This window comes from Bemisia tabaci, chromosome 1, assembly GCF_918797505.1.
Source record: "Bemisia tabaci chromosome 1, PGI_BMITA_v3".
Lineage (NCBI taxonomy): Eukaryota > Metazoa > Arthropoda > Insecta > Hemiptera > Aleyrodidae > Bemisia > Bemisia tabaci.
The window spans coordinates 7,406,942-7,427,600 of NC_092793.1; the positions used below are offsets into that span (position 1 = coordinate 7,406,942).

The 20,659-nt window shown below is 41.0% G+C and overlaps 1 protein-coding gene across 1 annotated transcript in view; it reads right to left on the minus strand.

The window, feature by feature from the left end:
- Nucleotides 1–10,083, minus strand: part of c11.1 (maestro heat like repeat family protein c11.1) — a 37,037-nt gene extending 26,954 nt beyond the window's left edge. Inside the window, exons 1-9 of the mRNA XM_019050097.2 lie at nt 9,870–10,083; nt 8,536–8,681; nt 6,155–6,349; nt 5,246–5,435; nt 4,690–4,835; nt 3,818–4,048; nt 2,872–2,950; nt 2,576–2,760; nt 1,959–2,078 (exon numbers count right to left, since the gene is read on the minus strand). Coding sequence (XP_018905642.2) covers nt 1,959–2,078; nt 2,576–2,760; nt 2,872–2,950; nt 3,818–4,048; nt 4,690–4,835; nt 5,246–5,435; nt 6,155–6,349; nt 8,536–8,681; nt 9,870–9,903 — 1,326 coding nt within the window. The 5' untranslated portion in view covers nt 9,904–10,083. The remainder of the gene's footprint in view (nt 1–1,958; nt 2,079–2,575; nt 2,761–2,871; nt 2,951–3,817; nt 4,049–4,689; nt 4,836–5,245; nt 5,436–6,154; nt 6,350–8,535; nt 8,682–9,869) is intronic.
- Between the last annotated feature and the right edge of the window lie 10,576 nt (nt 10,084–20,659).

Genomic DNA, 20,659 nt, shown 5'->3' on the forward strand with positions numbered 1-20,659 from the left:
TATTTTCATAAAGGTAAAGTGAAGTATTGTCATTACTCGGAAATTTTGGCAATTAATTCCTTACGCTCAATGCATCTAATTTTTTTCTTCTCAAGACTTAATGTGAAATGAAACCATTTTTAAAGTGCAGCAATTGTGAAGTAAAACATGAAAATTTGTATGAAACTATTTAATGATTAATTAACAGCGGTCAGGATTGAACTCTCATTGGCATCAATGAAAATGGCTGGAATCGGTATGTATGTGCTCCTGAGGATCTACTGATCAAGTATCAGCTATGTTATACTTCATAAGGTCGACCTCATCAGAGATAATGGTAAGAAACGCAACGGTTAGCGCGGAGCTGATGGAGGACCGCCTCTGAATGTTTATATTCAATAGCCTCCTATGTTCATTAGAGAGCGTCATGTAGTTCCTTTTAATTTTTTTTTTTTTTTTGGCAATGGCTGACCTTTCTAAAAGGATGGATACCATTTTTTTTCGTAAATCCACTTTTTTAATTTACAGCAATTTTTGAAGTTAGCCTCCAAAATAGTAACAAATTCAAACTTCTAAAGACAATATCTTTCCAGTTCAAGACAGTTCAAGTGAGATTTATATATCCAGTTACTCGTCATACTATCAAGAATACGATAATCCTTAGTTTGAGTGCGCATCCATACGCCATTAGGAGATATTTGATACAAAGAAAGTGGGCATGAGCTCAAAATGAATGCGAAAGAACGTTGTGCATGACGTCGAATTCCAGAGTCACATAGGGGGACAGGAGAGTGCGTGCACAGTGTGCTGCGCGCGCAACTAACGTACGTTTAAGGACAACCGTTTCAGCGGGTCCTCAGAGCTGAACTGGTAGCTGAGTTGGTAGAGTCTTTTACCTTCAGGCGAAAGAAGTTGCGTTTGGTCCTACCCGATGGTCAATTTTTTTTTTTTTTTTTTTTTTTTTTAATCAGCCCAGTGCAAATTTTCATTTTTTAGTTGATACTTGCTACACTACACACTCTGCATTCTTGCTCATTGCAGCATTTGATAAATGGTTTTACCTTTCTCCAGAAAAAACAACATCAGACGCATCAAGCGAAAGGAATTAATTGCCTAAATTTCCGAGTAATAACAATACTTCACTCTACTCTTATGAAAATAAAAAGTATTGGTAAAATGATGATATAAATTTCTACAATTAATATCCTGTTTGACATCACCTAATGATAAATTAAATGTTCACAACTTATTTGTTATCCTGACAAGAATTAGAAAAAAATTAGATCAAGTATTAATACATGAATACAAACATTCAGAGGCGGTCTTCCATCAGCACTGCGCTACCTGGTGCGATTCTGATGATTATCACTGATAAGATCGACCTTATGAAGTGAAACATGACTGAATCTTGATCAGTAGATCCTCAGGAGCACATACATACCAACTTTGGTCATTTTCATTGATGATGATTTTTCAACTTTTCCGGCGCTAGATTGGCTGTTTTTCTCACTAAGCACTGAGCTACTAAGCCACTTTGTGCTTAGAAATTCAATTAGATTAGCTTTGCTCTTCATCTATGAATCAAGCTTAAATATAATCAAGTCGTTCGAGAATCGCTAATGCCCATTTTTCCAGTTTTGAGTTTTTTTTGGGTTGATATACTTTTCGGAGATAGATGCTACCATGAGAGGGATGTTGATGCTCTTTTTAGGGTTGTCTCACTCCCAAAACGAGTCTTGGCATCACTTTCATGATTATATCGACTCTTAAAAAGTATTATTGACATAAAAAAAACTGATAGCTGGCAAAAGGGCTTCGACAGTTTTTGCAACACACATTTCAATTTAAATTTAACTTTTTCAATATCTCTTTATTGAGTTTTTTCAAAAATAGTACCGTTTTATTGGTGTGCTTTGATAAAGTTATGAATTTTTCGTACCAAAAAGAAACTAAAATCTATAAAATTGAAAGCCACTTACATTGCAAGATACTAGAGGGCAACAATGTTTCACAAGGAATTCAATGAATAATTCATCAGAGGAGCCTAAAAATTCTTTACAAGCTAGAACAACAATTGTTCTAACTAGAGCCTTCTTCACCTGAAGAGAAAGAAAACAGTTTAAAATAGAAGCAGTCAGATGACAAAAAATAAAAAATAAAAAAAATTAGGATGAAGAATTAATTTACCACAAGGTGAAGGAGAATTATTTGCAAGAAATACGGTTTTTCTGGGCTGATGTGAGGGTTTACTGCGATCATTTTTGAAAAAAGAGTGTCCTGTTATTCTCCTCTTTTCCTAATTTCATAGCAAGCAGCAAAAAAGACACAAAAAAACATACACTAAATTTACTTCATAAAGTTGCCTAATTTTTCTCGATTTTTTTAGAGTCTTCTAAAATTACTTGCAGTGCCCTTTAAACCACTGTGAAAAAAGAACAGAAGTTGCATTCAACTTTTTTTCCTCATTTCATTCAATCTTTATTAAAATGTACAAAAGCGATGAATTTAAACCCATACAAGTGAATTATTTCACTGACTTAAAAATGCCGGTTCAATGTTTTTAATTTTTACATTTTCAAGAGAGGAAATGACATACCTTCACAGACGCATCAGATAAAACATGCAGAGCATTGATCAAATCCGACATTCTTAAGCTTAAAACAGAATCAGAGGAGCCAAGAAGATGCGAAATCACAGTGAGAGCAGCTACTCTGTCAGCTTCACTTCCACCCCGTACTTGTCGAATCAGTAAGTCACTTAGTCTTTCAGGAAAATGATACCCTGTGAAGAAATTTGTAAAGGTTAACAAATGAAAGGTACAAAAGAACATTTTAGACATGGCATCATTAATTATTTTATTCATATTTTTGATGATACTGAGAAAAGACCTACCAATTTGATCATAGCAGCGCAGAACTTCACCATGGTTCTTCACTGTGACTGGCTCCCGATAATCTGGTTGCACCCAAACCTGAAAATATAAAAGAAAATAAGGAGTGTCAAAGAGGCAATTGGTGATTTAAGACATCTCAGAAAGGCCTTACTCAGTTCACCAGAAAGGGAAAATTCTGTGACCTTAAAACTGGTAAAATCCTATCAAAAAAAGTACTACCAGGCTGCAAACTTTAATTCCATTTGGCTCTTAACTACTCCCAAGATCAGAGTCTTCACCTGCACAATCTTCAAGATCTATAAAGAAAATTTATCATGAGCTGAAAGAGCACGGGTTCCATCTCACTATACTATTGAGAGGGGGAAAGAAGCCGAGGAAATATCAAACTCAGAGTAAAATTTCAAAACGGAACTCATGTAAATTAAACTCTTTGAGCACGTCTAGAGGTATCGGGGTAAAACTGGGGGGAAAGAACTTTCAGCCTGGGTATATACCCTGAAAATTCTTTGCTGAGGTGCCACGAGCATTATCACCACCAAATCTGCTCTTATCAAAGTACATAAGTCTCTGCAGTGTGGCAACCTCAATCTTGGCGCTTCGACTCAGCTGTTATCATTGTTTAAACTTGGAACAATACAAAGCCGGGTTTACACATACTGCTTGATCAAGAAGCCAGCCTAAACTATTTGTAATGCGCAATTTGAGTCAAGCTGGTTGTCATGTGACCAAAGAGTTCAAATATTTTGTGACCAATGCTGATTAAAGCCGTTAATATCTTGGTTAAGAGTAGCTTTAGGTTAAGTATTTTCATTGCTGAAATGGTGTTTTACTTGAAATTTCGAAGAGGAAGCATGAAACAGAATGGTTAGATTAATATTTTGTCCAGTGGAATTTCAATGATTTATTAATTTTAAATCGGGAGAGAGACTTAGCATGACTACCTACCATGGCATGCAACGTATGAATGATATTGTCAAGCATTGGTTCTAAAGGCACAGGTGGCGCAATTTGGAGAACTGTTGAGAGAGCTTCTGATATTTTGTAGCGAGGGGGATGAGGTGAACGACGGTACAATCCAAGTAAAAAATTAACTGTTCTTGGAGTTTGTTCTACGAGCCGATTTTCTTCCAGTAAGCTGAACATTGGACCGATTGCAGATACAACACCCTCGACAGTCTGACAACACAAAAGATAGTTTATACTTTAATTAATAAAAAATTGTTGAATTGTGAGGTTTTCCCCTCAAAGTTCCAGGGTATGTATGCAGCTGTGACGTCAAATTACAGTTGCAAAATAACACAAAAGCCAAATAGTGTACCTGCACATATTGATTGTTCGTTGGTCCAAAAGTCTTTATATTTCCAAAATGCAAATTTAGTTGAGGATGAAATACTAAGGATACATTGGAATGAAGCAGAATAAATCAGTCTAAAAAAGGCTACATTAGATTAGTTTGACATTAGATAAATCAGAATTGACTAGAAATTATCTTGCTAATTGGGATGCATCAGGAAAAATATGCCGGAACTGGAATAAATATTGTTAGCCAAGATAAATTGAGATGATTGTAACGCTTCAACACTAATTGGAATTGAAATGCACACATTGTTCAAACTAGGACAAATTACGCTAATCTGAGCTAAATCAGGAGAACGCTTAATTAGATGTAATAAATGGAATTCAATCAGTCTAAAATGGGTAAAATCAGAGTAAAATGGGAAAACTGATATTAATCGAGACAGTGCGATTCATCCATGGGATTTGCTCTATGTGTAAAAAAGAAAAATGCGCAAATAAAGAAAAATGTAACAGGGTACCTTCACATCCTTCGATGCAGCCCATTGAGTTATGAATAAATCATAAACAGCATGAATTTTTTCAGCACATTCTGATGAAACCTTGGAGATTTTTGTATCTTTGTCCACGTGGTTCTCCAAAACAGACTCACACAGTTTCTCCATTGCTATAAAAAAAAAAAGAAAAGAAAGTATAATAAAGTGAGAATTCTATATTCTAATTTACAGAGAAAGGTTGGAAATAAATAAAACAAAAAAAGGTCCAAAACGGAGGTGAAGGAGTGAGGGGATTGGAGAACAAGGCGTATAAGAGGAGTTTTTGCTATTTCAAGAAATATATCTCAAATAAGATCAGTTTAAAATTTCTCGGCAAATGTAGAGGTTTATTTTTGCTCACCAATGTTGTTGATTGCTTCATGTCATTGTTAATACAGACAGGATACACTCGTGAGAAGGTGATAAGAATGTATCTCTGCCAGTGGACAAAAGTCAGAAAGAAAAAAAATTAACTGCTTTTGGGACAAAAACGTGGAAAAGCTGAAAGAGGTAGTTATGAGGTTCGATTCTTTAAACATACCAAAAGTTATTAATTGGCGCTGTGAGTCATTTTTGATTGCTGGAATAATTGGGCGAATATTGATAAGAACGGAGTTGACATAGACTACAAACTCAGGGAGGTTGCAGCTTGCAATATTTCCAATTGCATAGAGTAATGACTGATGGGGAACTGCACCAGGCTGAAGTTTTGAGAGGAGACAGTCCATTACCTGCAAAATGTGTTGCAATAAAAATTAGTAATTCATTATTTTCATTCATTGGTAGGCTAATATCCTGATTCAATAATAATAATAATAGATGAGTGCCTAGTAAAATGTTTAAGTAAAGGAACACGGATCATTTTTGCAGACTAAAAAGCTGAAAATTCCTCATTGGAACATTAAACCTTTTTCTAAATAATTTAGGTGTCTTACCTTGCACCTATACATAAATAAATAAGTTAATTGTTCATTCATACATGAAAGCCTTGAGGAACTGTGGTACAAGTCAGCACAAGAAAAAAACAAAAAAATGAAAGAACAAAATTTTGACGAGAGAACTGTATATGAAAAGCAAAGAAGAGGAAGTACAAGATAGGAGGCTGACAGTCCGCTGTTCAGTCCTGTAGGAGCCACTATGGACACTAGGATGAACAGCTTATTGACAGAGTAAAAGGCTTCAGAAAGAAAAGAACTTATGGAGGCTGTTCAGGAAAATAGTTGATTTCCCCTCTTAAGAGAATTTTAATCTCCCATGAGAGGGCATTAAATATCTGGATGGATGAAAACTTGACATGTCACATTGTAATGGAAAATTGGTGGGAGATATCAAAGCCTAATTTATCTACTTATTGTATTCACTATGTTAGCTTGATTTCCTTTTGTGTTATGAAGTTATCAAGCTACATCACTTGGAGGCACGATATTGAAGGAGCAAATGTGATTCTTACATCTCTGCAATATTTAACGCATATTGCATTCAATATATCCGCTGCTGGAAAGCTGGTATATGATGTGTTTTTCATCATTTCGTCAAAAGAGAAAGTTATTAGCTGTTTCACCAAGGTTGGCTCTAGATCGCTGATACAGTTTTCACAAATTCGCTTGAGGAGTTGGAGAACATGAGTAATGCTGGCAGATGTTAACTGAAAACATGGGAAAAAGTAAAAATCACATTGAAGGCAAATTTGGCTTTGAAGTGAAGCACAGAAACTTGAAAAATTGATAAAAATTATGTATGTATACATACTGAGTAACATTGACGGATCCAGCACATTGGCAACATTGCCTTTTCTCCATTTAAATCCATGGAAATGTATCGATTCTTGGAGGGGCCAGGTGCTTCGACAAGATTCGATTATTTAGCATAGGTTTAAATGGAGGCAAAGCGGTGTTGCCAAATTACTGGATCCGCCTCTGCTGAGTAAAGCTCAACTCGTGCTCTTTCTCTGGGTAAAGCAAGAGTTTCAAAAAAGGTGAATATCCCCCAAAGCTTGCACCAAATAAAGTTAAGGGCCAACTGGAACCAAAAATCTGAACAAGACATTGGATCTGGGACCAGCCTAGGAGTAGTAGAGGCCCCTGGTCTCTCTTCTACTGAAAGATAGTCCACCAAGAAGAATCACGGTGAGGACAAGAGACCACATTATCATAGCCCAGGTTCCATAATTTATACTGCCATGCTAAGGAAAAACGCCGTATGAACATTCGAGAGTTGCCAAATTTCCCTTGATACAAATGTTTATTTATGAAGAAGGTTATGAATATTTTTCCTTGTGATTTTCAGACATTATAGGTCAAATTACGAACGAAATCATCAGAAAAATCGGAAAAGATATATAAACATATTTTCCTGAATTTTTGCGCTTTTACGAAGGAAACTTGGCAACCCTCATAAGGCGTTTTTCCCTAGCACAGCAGTATAGTGCTGACTAAGAACAGATGTAGACGGCACATCGATGGACAGAGTGTGAAACCACATACCTCCATGTGTAACATTGTAGACTTCCTGTCATGCTTTACTTTCTCTTGGAAAAACTACTAAATGTAAACTTCTTGAAAACTTCATTGCTTTTTATCATTATCAGCAAAATATTCAGTATAAATTTCAAGCTATGAGGTTGGATTGTAGGTATTTAAAAAAATTAAATAGGAGCGGATATTTTGAATCATGGCAATGGAAAAAAAGAGGTTTTGCACTTTGGCAGTTGATAACGCATTTAAGATGGGAAAGGTTATCAATTCGATCTTCTTTTTCTGCGAACCAGGACAGGAAATACCAAGAGGGGTTGTCTCCCCCAAATACATGCTACACTGACTGTCCTCACCTCACTTTAAAAATATTGATGGATAAATATCCTAAGGTCTGTGCTTGAAAAAGTTGAAACATTCAATCTGAAAGAAAATTTTCTGAAAGATAGGATTCTTGCAGAAAAAAATTTTGCAACCACAGTAATTGCTGTTGCTGTTTTGAGGTGGATGAAGTCCTTGCTAAATAAGTTCATGCACATATAAACTGGGACAGAAGATTGTCTGATGTTGATTTTGCATGGTAAGTTAATGCAAGAATAAAGATGGCAGACCATCTGCTGCAATCTAAAAGTGCAAAAATCTTATTTGGCGTCGACTTTTACATCATTGACTTATAATACAATCTAGACCGCGCACTAGGCCCGACTTTAAGCAGGGAAGGTAAGACAGCTAGGGGGGTAAATCATGGTAAAGACGCGCCATCAGCATAGTTGATACAGCCGGATATACGAAACGTACCAGGCAACGGCACAGGCAAGACTGGCATTTCCATTGTCTGTATTGTATGTATGTACGTATTGCAATCTGGGTTGCCTATCGTCTCGCCGAAATTTCCTAATACGCGGTCTAGATTGTATTATACGTCAATGTTTTATATTAATTGAGTATGTTGATATGGTCTAATTCTGTGGCTTATAGAACTGGGGAAAGAAAAGAAGAGACAAAAGTCACATCAGTCTGGATGCATCAATCATCAGTTGGCCCATTGGTTAGCATGTAACTATCTGTTGAATGGTGCACTTTTTGGATGTGACATTTGTCTGTTCTTTTCTTTCCCCAGTTCTAGTTGACTTAGAAAGCAAGTATTTTACTTAATCCCACCTGCCTCTCCACATTTCTTGAATAAAAAATCCTCTTTTCTCATTTTCTGTTCACTGCTAAGTCATGAGGAAAGCCCCTCTTAGATGAACAGGCTAGGCTGATAGTTTAGTCATTTGGGCTTGAGGGATCCAATTTCTCAGTGCCTGTGATTCGCAAAAATACTCACCACTCAGAAAAATTTAAAATTTTGATAACATACCTTTGAGTTTTTCCTCCGATAATTAAGTGTATATTTGACCACAATGTTTGGCTGGACTTTTGAAATTTTCCATAGTGATTCACAGACCGCTTTTCGGACACACTCATCACGATCAGCAGAAGCCTCTAAAAGGCTATTGACAACAACTACAGGCAAGTAAAGAAAATACGGAAGCAATGTTATTATGTTTTAATCATTTTGTTCTTTATGCAAAGGAAAATTCAATTTCGTTGTGAATATAAAAACCCAAATAAGCCAAGTACGTGTAGTTATGGTTTCGGTGCCACAGCCGGGCTGTGCTGTATTGCCAATTGTTGTAGGATAGGTGACTTGCCCAAATGTGGCTACCGCCACTCATATTCAAATACTGAAGAAACCTAGACTCTCCCTTTTGAAAACTAATTTTCTATTGAAATTTTTTAATTTATTAGAGTACTATTTGAAATAATTTTGATTTGTTTTTATTTTTAGTTTCACTGAAAAAGCACTGCGTTATTTCGTTTTGAGAAACCAGGGATTTTATGTTCAATTCAGAGAGTGCTGGACCGTCTCAGAAACTGTCAAAACTTTGATAGATGATTCTCAAAGGTAAAACATCGTAAAAAAATAAATTCTTTCTATTTTCAGTTTGAATAGTCAGAATGTAACAAAAAAACTACAGCAATCTACGATAAAAAAGCATTTCCGAGCAGATTAGGGCTTAAAAAATACTGTCAATTTTTAAGCACTTTCCAAACATGGTACCTGAAGAAGGCAGATCACAGGCGTGTGTACATTCTACAAAATGTATAGGTCTCCAAATCACCCATTCACTCTCAAACTTGGAGGGTATCAAAGACGATCTAACTCCCTCAGGATCTTAGAAGGTAGAAAAATTTTCAACATAAATGAGTTCACAATTTCCTTCTCAGTAAAATCTTCAGAACTCACGTCAGATAAAATGACAGTTGTTTACTTCCAACTATCACACGCAGAGGACAAGTTTAGCAATATCTCCTCAGAGGTAGGTAATGGTTTTCGTAATTAGCGCACAACAGCAGTTTGGTGTCATTGCCGTACGCATTCAATTCTCGATTGCTAGTAGAGAGCAGCAGCACCATTGCTTGCAAACAGAAAGTGAACAACTTCCAACTTATCTGACGCAAGTTCAAAGTAGGTTTGTGACTCCGAAAGAATGCATTGAACGAGTCAAAGAGATGGTAAGAAAAAGCCAAAATATAGGTACAGGGAGAGTTCCTGCTAAAGACAGAAAGAAGCATGGCAGAGGGAAATTTAATACAGTAAGCAATGGGTGATAAAGAAGCTCATAAATTAAAATCAGAAGAGAGGCTTACTCAAAATCTGAGCTTCGTTGACGTTATTTTCCATTTTCAAGAGGATTTACAGACCAGAATTAAGCATGGCATTCTCTTATATTGAAGACTGAATATCCACGTTATTTGTAGGGACGTCGGATGAAAGTCTGCGAATATCCAAGAGAAAATCACTAGTGATTTCACAGAGCAACGAAACGGTTGATAAAAGCAAAACCTAACCTCAACTTTCAAACAACTCACCAATGTTATGTAAACACGAGCTGTGAATTTACTTGACCAATGAACATTCGTGAAAAAAGGCGGGCAATGAGAGATGTTCAAATTGGCGGAGAATGATTATATGATTAGGCCGGTTGCTTCTGTGAGCGAGAGAGATAGAAAATCGCCTGGCTGAACGCTTATGTGTGCGAGAGAGACGGAAAATCGCCCAGCGGGTTGCGAATGGGTGCGAGAGAGACAGAAAATTGCTAGACGGGAACAAGCGGTCTTCTCCGTCAAAGGGGTCAAAAATCGCTTTCCCCGCGACCCTCCGAGATAGGTTACACCCTCGGTTGCCCGTTTAGTGGCGGCCACTCACCGCGTGCATGTCGCTTAAGTGTGCGACAGCCCTAGTAGCAGAACCACAGAAGGAAAAGATAAATATTATGTACGAAAGTTAATTTTTTTTATATAATGCATGCATACAAAAGTGTTAAAAGTGAACATTTTTATGTAACCATTATATAAAAAAATGTTATAATTTTCGTGAGCTTTTCGCGAACATACTAAAAATTCCTCTAATTCGCGAAAAGCTCACGAAAATGATGACCTGTTTTTTTATATAATCGTTACATAAAAATGTTCACTTTTAACACTTTCGTATGCATGCGTTATATAAAAAAATAAAAAATGTGTGTATAAAAAAAAATTACCTTATCTAGCTTTTATCATTTTTCATATATTACGGTCAGGTCTGAACTTTGATTTTTTTTTATATAAGCGTTACACGTTTTTTATATAAAACGATCATTTAGATAACAGATATGTTTTTTTCTATACTTTTTTTAGAAAAACAACATGTTGTTCTGCTACTAGGAAGACGGAAAGTCGCCGAGGGGGTGCATATGGGTGCGAGAGAAACAAAGAATAGCTAGGCGGCTCGCTTTAGTGTGCGAGAGAGAAAGAAAATCGCCTGGCTGAACGCTTTTGTGTGCGAGATAGAAAGAAAATTGGCAAGGTGTGGCATGGGCTGGCAAGGGCTGGCAAGGGCTGGCAAGGCTGGCAAGAGCTGGCAAAGGCTGGCAAGGGCTGGAAAAGCTGGCAAGGGCTGGGTAGGTCTGGCAAGGGCTGGTAAGGTCTGGCAAAGTGTGGCATGGGCTGGCAAGGGCTGGCTAAGGTCCAGAACAATCCGTTAGCCGTCTCCGAATAAAAGATAAATTAATTGTGCTCAACTGTGTTTTGGTGACGATTAATTCATTATCTTGAGGAGGGTTTCTCTAAGGTGGTGCGGAAAGAGTTCCATTGAACAACTAACTACAAGTAGCGGTTAGCTATACGTCGTGAGATTGCCTCTTGATATGTTCTGTGACATGTTCCTTTTATTGAAGCAAATTGATACGACTTATGTTTTAAACCTGTTGTTGGCGGATTTTGATCATTTAAAAACTGGAAAAAGAGTTTCACGCTTACAATTCTTTATCAGAAGCTTTAGATTGATCTCATATGCGGAGCTGGACTGGTCATAAGGCCAATCTGCCATTGGCAGATTTCATAAATTCATAAATTCAGAATTCATAAATTCAGAATTCATAAATGAACGAGAGAAGAGAGGGTAAGAGTAAAGAGAGGTCCTCGTACGCATGATAGTGGTAAATGGAGGTCCTGGAAATATAAACCGGATTCAAGTCCCCAGGGGCGCCTGAGCCTACAAAAATGCTGGAAAATTGATATTTTGCCTTGTTTGTTTATTATTATTATTATTATTATTATTATTATTATTTTTCATATTCACTGCTGTCACCAGCTTTGCTGGGTTGCTTTAAGCCCTCACACAGGGGCAAACAATGCTCCTAGGTATGAGGGCTGTTTGTGGTTTGGGTGGCCGGGTGGTGGTTTTTTCACTCCCCCTTGGGGGGTGGCTCGTCACGGACTAGGATACCTGTTTTAGGAACCGAGGCAGGGTAGGTGTCTGGAGGACGCCTGCCTAAAGGTTTCTTTCCTGAGGTGGTAGGCGGTAGGGGTGTTTTTGGTGTGTGGGAACGTTCTAGGTGTATTCGCGCTGCTCCACCTAGCTTAAGACCTTCCGGAGGATTCTGGCAGTGCCTAACACAGCAGACTTCTGGGCCAATACTAGCGAATGTTTCCCAGGGATTTCGTTCTTCAGTTTAGTCCAGTCTTTAGAGACTGCTCCGGTAGCTCCTATCACAAAGGGTATGACTCGGGTTTTGGTCTTCCACATCCTGCTGATTTCGATCTCTAGGTCTTTATACTTTAGTTTCTTCTCAGCTTCCTTTTTTGTGATGTTCCTGTCTGCTGGGATAGAGACGTCAATCAGCAGACACGTTTGGCCTTTCCTACGTAGGATGATGTCCGGTCTGTTTGCCTCAACAGTTCTATCGGTTCTGATAGGGAAGTTCCACAGGATCGTTGTCTCTCCATCTCTGGTTGTTGCAGTGTTTTTCGGTTTGTGTTCATACCATTTATCTGCGTCGACTTCGATTCCATATTCTTTGCAGAGGCTGTAGTGAAGTTGGGTGCATACTCTGTCGTGTCTCTCGATATAGTCCTTTTGGGCTAGAATTGGGCAACCTGATGTTATGTGCTCAATGGTTTCTTCGAACTGATGGCAGATTCTGCATTTGCTATTCATATGTTTCTTGTGGATTTTCCTCTCTCGGTACCTTGTGTTTAAGGCTTGATCCTGTGCCGCTACAATTAGGCTCTCTGTTTCTGCTTTTTATTATTATTATTATTATTATTATTATTATTATTATTATTATTATTATATTATTATTATTATTATTATTATTATTATTATTATTATTTATTATTATTATTTTATTATATTTATTGCGAAGTTATCTCCAGCTTTGCTGGGTAGTTGGGCTCTCTTCACGTGAGCAAACAATGCTCATTGGTAGAGAGAGTATAGTGGGTTGAGGCCGGTGTTAACTTGGCTATGAATGGCCAATTTACAGCCGACGATAAGGTTTGCAGTAACCGGGGTGAGAACTGTGTCCTAAGACGCCCACCCAGAGGTTGCTTCTCGTCGATGATGGTGGGGTAGGGGTTTAGGTTGTGGGGGAACAAATGAGTATGGATTCTTTGGTTAAGGTTTTCAACTTAAGACTTTCCTCAGTATCCTAGCAGTTCCGAGGATTGCTGCTTTCTGAGCTGTGACAAGAGAGTGCTTCCCAGGGATTTCTTCCTTAAATTTCTTCCATTCTTTCGAGACTGCTCCCGTCGCGCCGATTACGAAGGGTATGACTTTCGTGTCCGTTTTCCACATTCTACTTATCTCGATTTCTAAGTCTTTATACTTGAGTCTTTTTTCGGCTTCCTTCAATGATATGTTCCTATCCGCTGGGATTGACACGTCGATAAGCAAGCAAGTTTGCCCCCTTTTTCGCAGTATGATGTCAGGCCTGTTGTTCGGAACCGTCCTATCAGTTCTGACAGGAACATTCCATATGATAGTTGTTTGTCCATCATCCGTTGCTGTGATAGCTTTTGGCTTGTGCTCGTACCAGTTTGTTTCGACTGCTATATTGTACTCTTTGCACAGGTTATGATGGAGATGGGTGCACACTCTGTCATGCCGTTCTATGTAGTCCTTTTTGGCAAGGATCGGGCACGCCGATATTATGTGATCTATAGTTTCCTCGTGCTGATGGCAAATTCTGCACTTACTGTCTCGGGCTCTGCCGTGTATTTTCCGATCTCGGTACCTAGTGTTAAGAGCCTGGTCTTGGGCTGCTGCAATTAGGCTTTCGGTTTCTCCTTTTAATGCTCCTTTGCTCAGCCACATGGTTGAAAGAGTGCTTTCGACTCTGTCTTCTTCCAGTAAGCGAGGGTACTGACCGTGCATGTTCTTTTCGGTCCATTTTGATCTTAAGGTTTCGGCTATTTTCTTCTTGATTGTTTGGTTCCTGCTTTTAACTGGTGTTTGTTCAAAGTTTTGTTCTAACTCAGTTTCAAACTTGTCAGCTTTTTTGGTAATCGAGTGTAGCGTGTTCAGCTGGGTGTCCGCCTCGTGTACCGATTTAAGAAACAGATCTTCATTTCTCTTCTTTCTCAGGTAGTATTTCGTACTGATAATGGTGGACTTATACGCTGCTTCTATCTGTCTCAACCCTCTTCCTCCCAGTTTTCTGCTGACGTAGAGTCGGTGAACATCCGCGGATGGGTGGTGCATTTTGTACATTGTCAGGTATTTTCTTGTTTTGACGTCCAGAGCTCGGATTTCTGTCATCTTCCAGTCTAGGATTGCAAATCCGTACTGAAGCACGGGAACTGCAAGTGCTCCGATGGCCGAAATCTTATTTTTTGCTGACAGCTCTGTCTTTAATACTGCCCTAACTCTTCGGATGTATTCTTTCTTGACCTTCTCTTTGACTGTTGTATTTTGCACTCCTGAATTCTCTTCCATGCCCAGGTACTTGTAAGTTTCACCAGGGTCTAGTTGTCTGATGCTGGTTTCATTGTCGATGGTTACATTTTCACCTTTAAAAAACTTTCCTTTCTTGAAAGTCACTTTGGCGCACTTATCCAGGCCGAATTTCATTCCGATATCGTCACTAAATTCTTTTACTGTTTTAAGCTGTTGTTGAAGCTTTGTTTCATTGCTACTGAAGAGTTTCAAGTCGTCCATGTAAAGAAGGTGTGTCAGTTGTTTGTAACCATCCTCAAGGTCGTATCCGTTCTGTTGTTCGTTCAGCTTCTTCGATAGGGGTATTAGTCCTATGCAAAACAGAAGGGGCGAGAATGCGTCTCCTTGATAGATTCCACGCCTGATTTTGATTTCCGAAGTTACGATTTGGCCCGCGTTTCCGTTCAGTTGGATGACAGTTGCCCAGTGTTTCATCATGTTCTTACACGCGTTGACTAGATTTGGGTGGACTCCCATTATTTCCAGTGCTCGTATGATCCAGCTATGTGGCATGCTGTCGAAGGCTTTTTGGTAGTCTAGCCATGCTACGGATAGATTTTTCTTCCTCCTTTTGCAGTCTTCAATGGCAGTCTTGGATATAAGGAGTTGATCTAAGCATCCATTTGCTCCTTTTCGGCACCCTTTCTGCTCTATTGGGAGGAGTTCAGCACTTTCTAAATACTTGTAAGTTTTGCCAGCCATTAAAGCGGTGTATATCTTGTACATAATGTTAAGACAAGTGATCGGGCGGAAGTTCTTTGGGTTCGCTGTTTCTTTGTTTTTCGGTATCAGGTACGTGCACCCTTTAGCTAACCAAGGTGGGAACTCTTCTCCCCCCAGTAGTTTTATGTATTCTGTTGTTAGATACTTGTGGATGGGGTGCATTTTTTTGTACCAGAAGCTCTGTATCTTGTCTGGGCCGGGTGCTTTCCAATTCGCAAGATTCTTTAAGACATTCGCTACTTCTGCCTCATTTAGGGGAGTCCATTCCATCTGATGTTCGACGTTTAGATCCTTAATCCAGTCCGCTTCGGTGTTATGCTCTGTGGGAGTTTCGTAAATTCCTTTCCAGAACTCCTCTATTTCTTGTTTCTTAGGGGTTGCACCAGTTTCTGCTCCGTCCCCTTTGATTTTTCTGTAGAAGCTCTTACAGTTAGTTACAAACATCCTATTTTCCCTATATTGGTTAGATCGTTTTTTGTATCTCCTGATCCTTTGGCTGAACACTGATATGCGTTGTTTAAGTTGCTCGGCTACATTGTCAATATTGTATTCTTCTCCTTCGTCAGTGTATTTTTCTAGTATTGATTTAACTCGCTGTGTCATTGGCTTCTCGTTAGACTTGCTAGTCTCCTTGAAATTAGTTAACACTGAAAGGTTGCATCTCAGCTCTTTTATTCTGTTATCGATCCTTTTTTGCCACAGGGGTTTCGTTTCTTTCGCGTTGTTCTTTTTTACTGGTCTTGGGTTGTTTGCTTCATCACTGACTGTTAGAGCTGCCGCGTAGAGTAAGCAATTTATTTTCCAGAGGTCCAATTCCTGTTCGGTTTCTAGTATAGTCTTCACCTCACTGTTGGCCCGTGCAAGGATTTGAATAACAATTATTTCACTCACTGGCAGACATCCGATTAAATAAAGTGCAAACTTACGCTATTGCACTTTACACTTTTAGCTTTCGCTGTTACGCGAAAAATTGGTCACTCTCCGTCGTAAAATTAGCTTTGAGCCATTGAAAATTTTTGTCAATTTTAGTTTTTGAAAAGGGATGATGAGCGTCATTAAGTGAGGAAATCAAAATAGCTCTCGAACGTTTGTCAAGTATCAAAATACACATGCATAACATTTCTAAGATCGGTAAAATGTTATTTTCTTCGAAATTTTCACCTTCTTGGTGACATTGAGACGCTTTTTCACCCGCCGTCCTCATCCGCCATGCGTTTAATCTGTCAGAAGAGGTAGCACAGTCAATTTTTAGACGTACGCCCTGTTGATCGCGCTTGAGAGACCTCTTACATTTTGTTTCTACTTCATTTTTTTCAAATTAACATTTGATTAAGGGCACATCCTATATACGGTTGTGTTGCTCACGGAGTCCTTGAAAAACCACTACAAATGAGACATACGAAACTAACACAATATGAAATGCGACACTTAGACAACGGATCATCGTTTATGACTCTCTTCTAATTTTCACGATAAAAAAAAAAACTATCCAAATAGCTACGATTTAGGATCAGGGACCGTGGCTTTTTTCGGTAAAAAAGAAAATAGGACTCAATTCAAATATCGCGACGAAATTTCCTGTGATTTCAATTAAAATCTTCTTTAAATTACTGTACTTAAATATTTCACAGAATCTGTGCGTATCTTTTAGTAAATATTCATTGAAATAAAGCATTAACTGGGGTTTGCAACGTTGCGATCGAGGTAAATAAGCTCCTTTACGCGTGGAAACATGGGTGAAATAATAATACGCGTGGTAATATGGGTGAAATTAGAAGAGAATCACAAACAATGACGCGTCGTCTAAGTGTCGCAGCGATCTAAGAGTTGGTCCCGGCCGAGAGGGTCGGCAGGGCGGTCAAAACATCTTCGCAGTTTGACGCGCCTTCAATCCGGCGGAGTTGCAACAAGCGTACACCCGTGGTCAAATAGTTGTAAGTCACGCCTGACGTGAATGAACTCAAATATCGACGATTTTACGCGTTAATGAGCTTCTTTACCTCGATTGCAACGTTGCAAACCACAGTTAATGCATCAATTTCAATCAATATGTACTTAAAGATACACACAGATTCTCTGAAAAATTTACAATAAATTAACGAACGATTTTAATTGAAATCACAGGAAATTTCATCGCGATTTTGAATTTAGTCCTATTTTCCCTCTTTTTATATTTGCCGACAAAAACGACGGTCCTGATTCTAAATCATAGCTATTTGTATTGATTTTTATTTAAAAAATTAGAAGAGAGTCATACGTAATGACGCGCCGTCTATGTGTCGCAGCAATCTTAGCGTTGGTCTAAGCGGGCTCCCTGGCTGTTTCCTGTCTCCCTCGCACACACATAGGCGTCCTGCCAGGCGATTTTCTGTCTCTCTCGCACACATAAGTGGGCTCCCTGCCTGTTTTCTATCTCTCTCGGAAACATTAGCGGGGTCCCTGGCTGTTTCCTGTTTCTCGCACACTCAAAGGGGTCCCGCCAAGCGATTTCTGTCTCTCTCGCACACAAAGGCGGGCTCCCTGGCTGTTTTCTATCTCTCTCGCAAACATTAGCGGGGTCCCTGGCTGTTTTCTGTCTCTCTCGCAGACAAAAAGATGTCTCACAAGGCGATTTTATGTCTCTCTCGCACACATAAGCGGGCTCCCTGGCTGTTTTCTATCGCTCTCCCACACATTAGCGGGGTCCCTGCCTGTTTCCTGTCTCTCGCACACTCATAGGCGTCCCACCAGGCGATTTTCTTTCACTCTCGCACAAATAAGCGGGCTCCGTGCTAGTGCGAGAGAGACAGAAAATCGCCGAGGTAGCAAGCGTATAAGTGCGAGAGAGACAGAAAATCGCCCAGGTAGGAAGCCTATAAGTGCGAGAGAGACAGCAAATAGCCAGGCGGGACTTGGGTGGTTTTTCCGTCAAAGCAGCATCGCGTTCCCCCGCGACCCTCCGAGAGTGGTTGCACCCTCGGTTGCCCCGTTTCCAGTGCGAGAGAGACAGAAAATCGCCGAGGTAGCAAGCGTATAAGTGCGAGAGAGATAGAAAATCGCCCAGGTAGGAAGCCTATAAGTGCGAGAGAGACAGAAAATAGCCAGGCGGCTCGCTAAAGTGTGCGAGAGAGACAGAAAATCGCCCAGGTAGGAAGCCTATAAGTGCGAGAGAGACAGCAAATAGCCAGGCGGGACTTGGGTGGTTTTTCCGTCAAAGCAGCATCGCGTTCCCCCGCGACCCTCCGAGAGTGGTTGCACCCTCGGTTGCCCCGTTTCCAGTGCGAGAGAGACAGAAAATCGCCGAGGTAGCAAGCGTATAAGTGCGAGAGAGATAGAAAATCGCCCAGGTAGGAAGCCTATAAGTGCGAGAGAGACAGAAAATAGCCAGGCGGCTCGCTAAAGTGTGCGAGAGAGACAGAAAATCGCCCAGGTAGGAAGCCTATAAGTGCGAGAGAGACAGCAAATAGCCAGGCGGGACTTGGGTGGTTTTTCCGTCAAAGCAGCATCGCGTTCCCCCGCGACCCTCCGAGAGTGGTTGCACCCTCGGTTGCCCCGTTTCCAGTGCGAGAGAGACAGAAAATCGCCGAGGTAGCAAGCGTATAAGTGCGAGAGAGACAGAAAATCGCCCAGGTAGGAAGCCTATAAGTGCGAGAGAGACAGCAAATAGCCAGGCGGGACTTGGGTGGTTTTTCCGTCAAAGCAGCATCGCGTTCCCCCGCGACCCTCCGAGAGTGGTTGCACCCTCGGTTGCCCCGTTTCCAGTGCGAGAGAGACAGAAAATCGCCGAGGTAGCAAGCGTATAAGTGCGAGAGAGATAGAAAATCGCCCAGGTAGGAAGCCTATAAGTGCGAGAGAGACAGAAAATAGCCAGGCGGCTCGCTAAAGTGTGCGAGAGAGACAGAAAATCGCCCAGGTAGGAAGCCTATAAGTGCGAGAGAGACAGCAAATAGCCAGGCGGGACTTGGGTGGTTTTTCCGTCAAAGCAGCATCGCGTTCCCCCGCGACCCTCCGAGAGTGGTTGCACCCTCGGTTGCCCCGTTTCCAGTGCGAGAGAGACAGAAAATCGCCGAGGTAGCAAGCGTATAAGTGCGAGAGAGATAGAAAATCGCCCAGGTAGGAAGCCTATAAGTGCGAGAGAGACAGAAAATAGCCAGGCGGCTCGCTAAAGTGTGCGAGAGAGACAGAAAATCGCCGAGGTAGGAAGCCTATAAGTGCGAGAGAGACAGCAAATAGCCAGGCGGGACTTGGGTGGTTTTTCCGTCAAAGCAGCATCGCGTTCCCCCGCGACCCTCCGAGAGTGGTTGCACCCTCGGTTGCCCCGTTTCCAGTGCGAGAGAGACAGAAAATCGCCGAGGTAGCAAGCGTATAAGTGCGAGAGAGATAGAAAATCGCCCAGGTAGGAAGCCTATAAGTGCGAGAGAGACAGCAAATAGCCAGGCGGGACTTGGGTGGTTTTTCCGTCAAAGCAGCATCGCGTTCCCCCGCGACCCTCCGAGAGTGGTTGCACCCTCGGTTGCCCCGTTTCCAGTGCGAGAGAGACAGAAAATCGCCGAGGTAGCAAGCGTATAAGTGCGAGAGAGATAGAAAATCGCCCAGGTAGGAAGCCTATAAGTGCGAGAGAGACAGAAAATAGCCAGGCGGCTCGCTAAAGTGTGCGAGAGAGACAGAAAATCGCCCAGGTAGGAAGCCTATAAGTGCGAGAGAGACAGCAAATAGCCAGGCGGGACTTGGGTGGTTTTTCCGTCAAAGCAGCATCGCGTTCCCCCGCGACCCTCCGAGAGTGGTTGCACCCTCGGTTGCCCCGTTTCCAGTGCGAGAGAGACAGAAAATCGCCGAGGTAGCAAGCGTATAAGTGCGAGAGAGATAGAAAATCGCCCAGGTAGGAAGCCTATAAGTGCGAGAGAGACAGAAAATAGCCAGGCGGCTCGCTAAAGTGTGCGAGAGAGACAGAAAATCGCCCAGGTAGGAAGCCTATAAGTGCGAGAGAGACAGCAAATAGCCAGGCGGGACTTGGGTGGTTTTTCCGTCAAAGCAGCATCGCGTTCCCCCGCGACCCTCCGAGAGTGGTTGCACCCTCGGTTGCCCCGTTTCCAGTGCGAGAGAGACAGAAAATCGCCGAGGTAGCAAGCGTATAAGTGCGAGAGAGATAGAAAATCGCCCAGGTAGGAAGCCTATAAGTGCGAGAGAGACAGAAAATAGCCAGGCGGCTCGCTAAAGTGTGCGAGAGAGACAGAAAATCGCCCAGGTAGGAAGCCTATAAGTGCGAGAGAGACAGCAAATAGCCAGGCGGGACTTGGGTGGTTTTTCCGTCAAAGCAGCATCGCGTTCCCCCGCGACCCTCCGAGAGTGGTTGCACCCTCGGTTGCCCCGTTTCCAGTGCGAGAGAGACAGAAAATCGCCGAGGTAGCAAGCGTATAAGTGCGAGAGAGATAGAAAATCGCCCAGGTAGGAAGCCTTAAGTGCGAGAGAGACAGAAAAT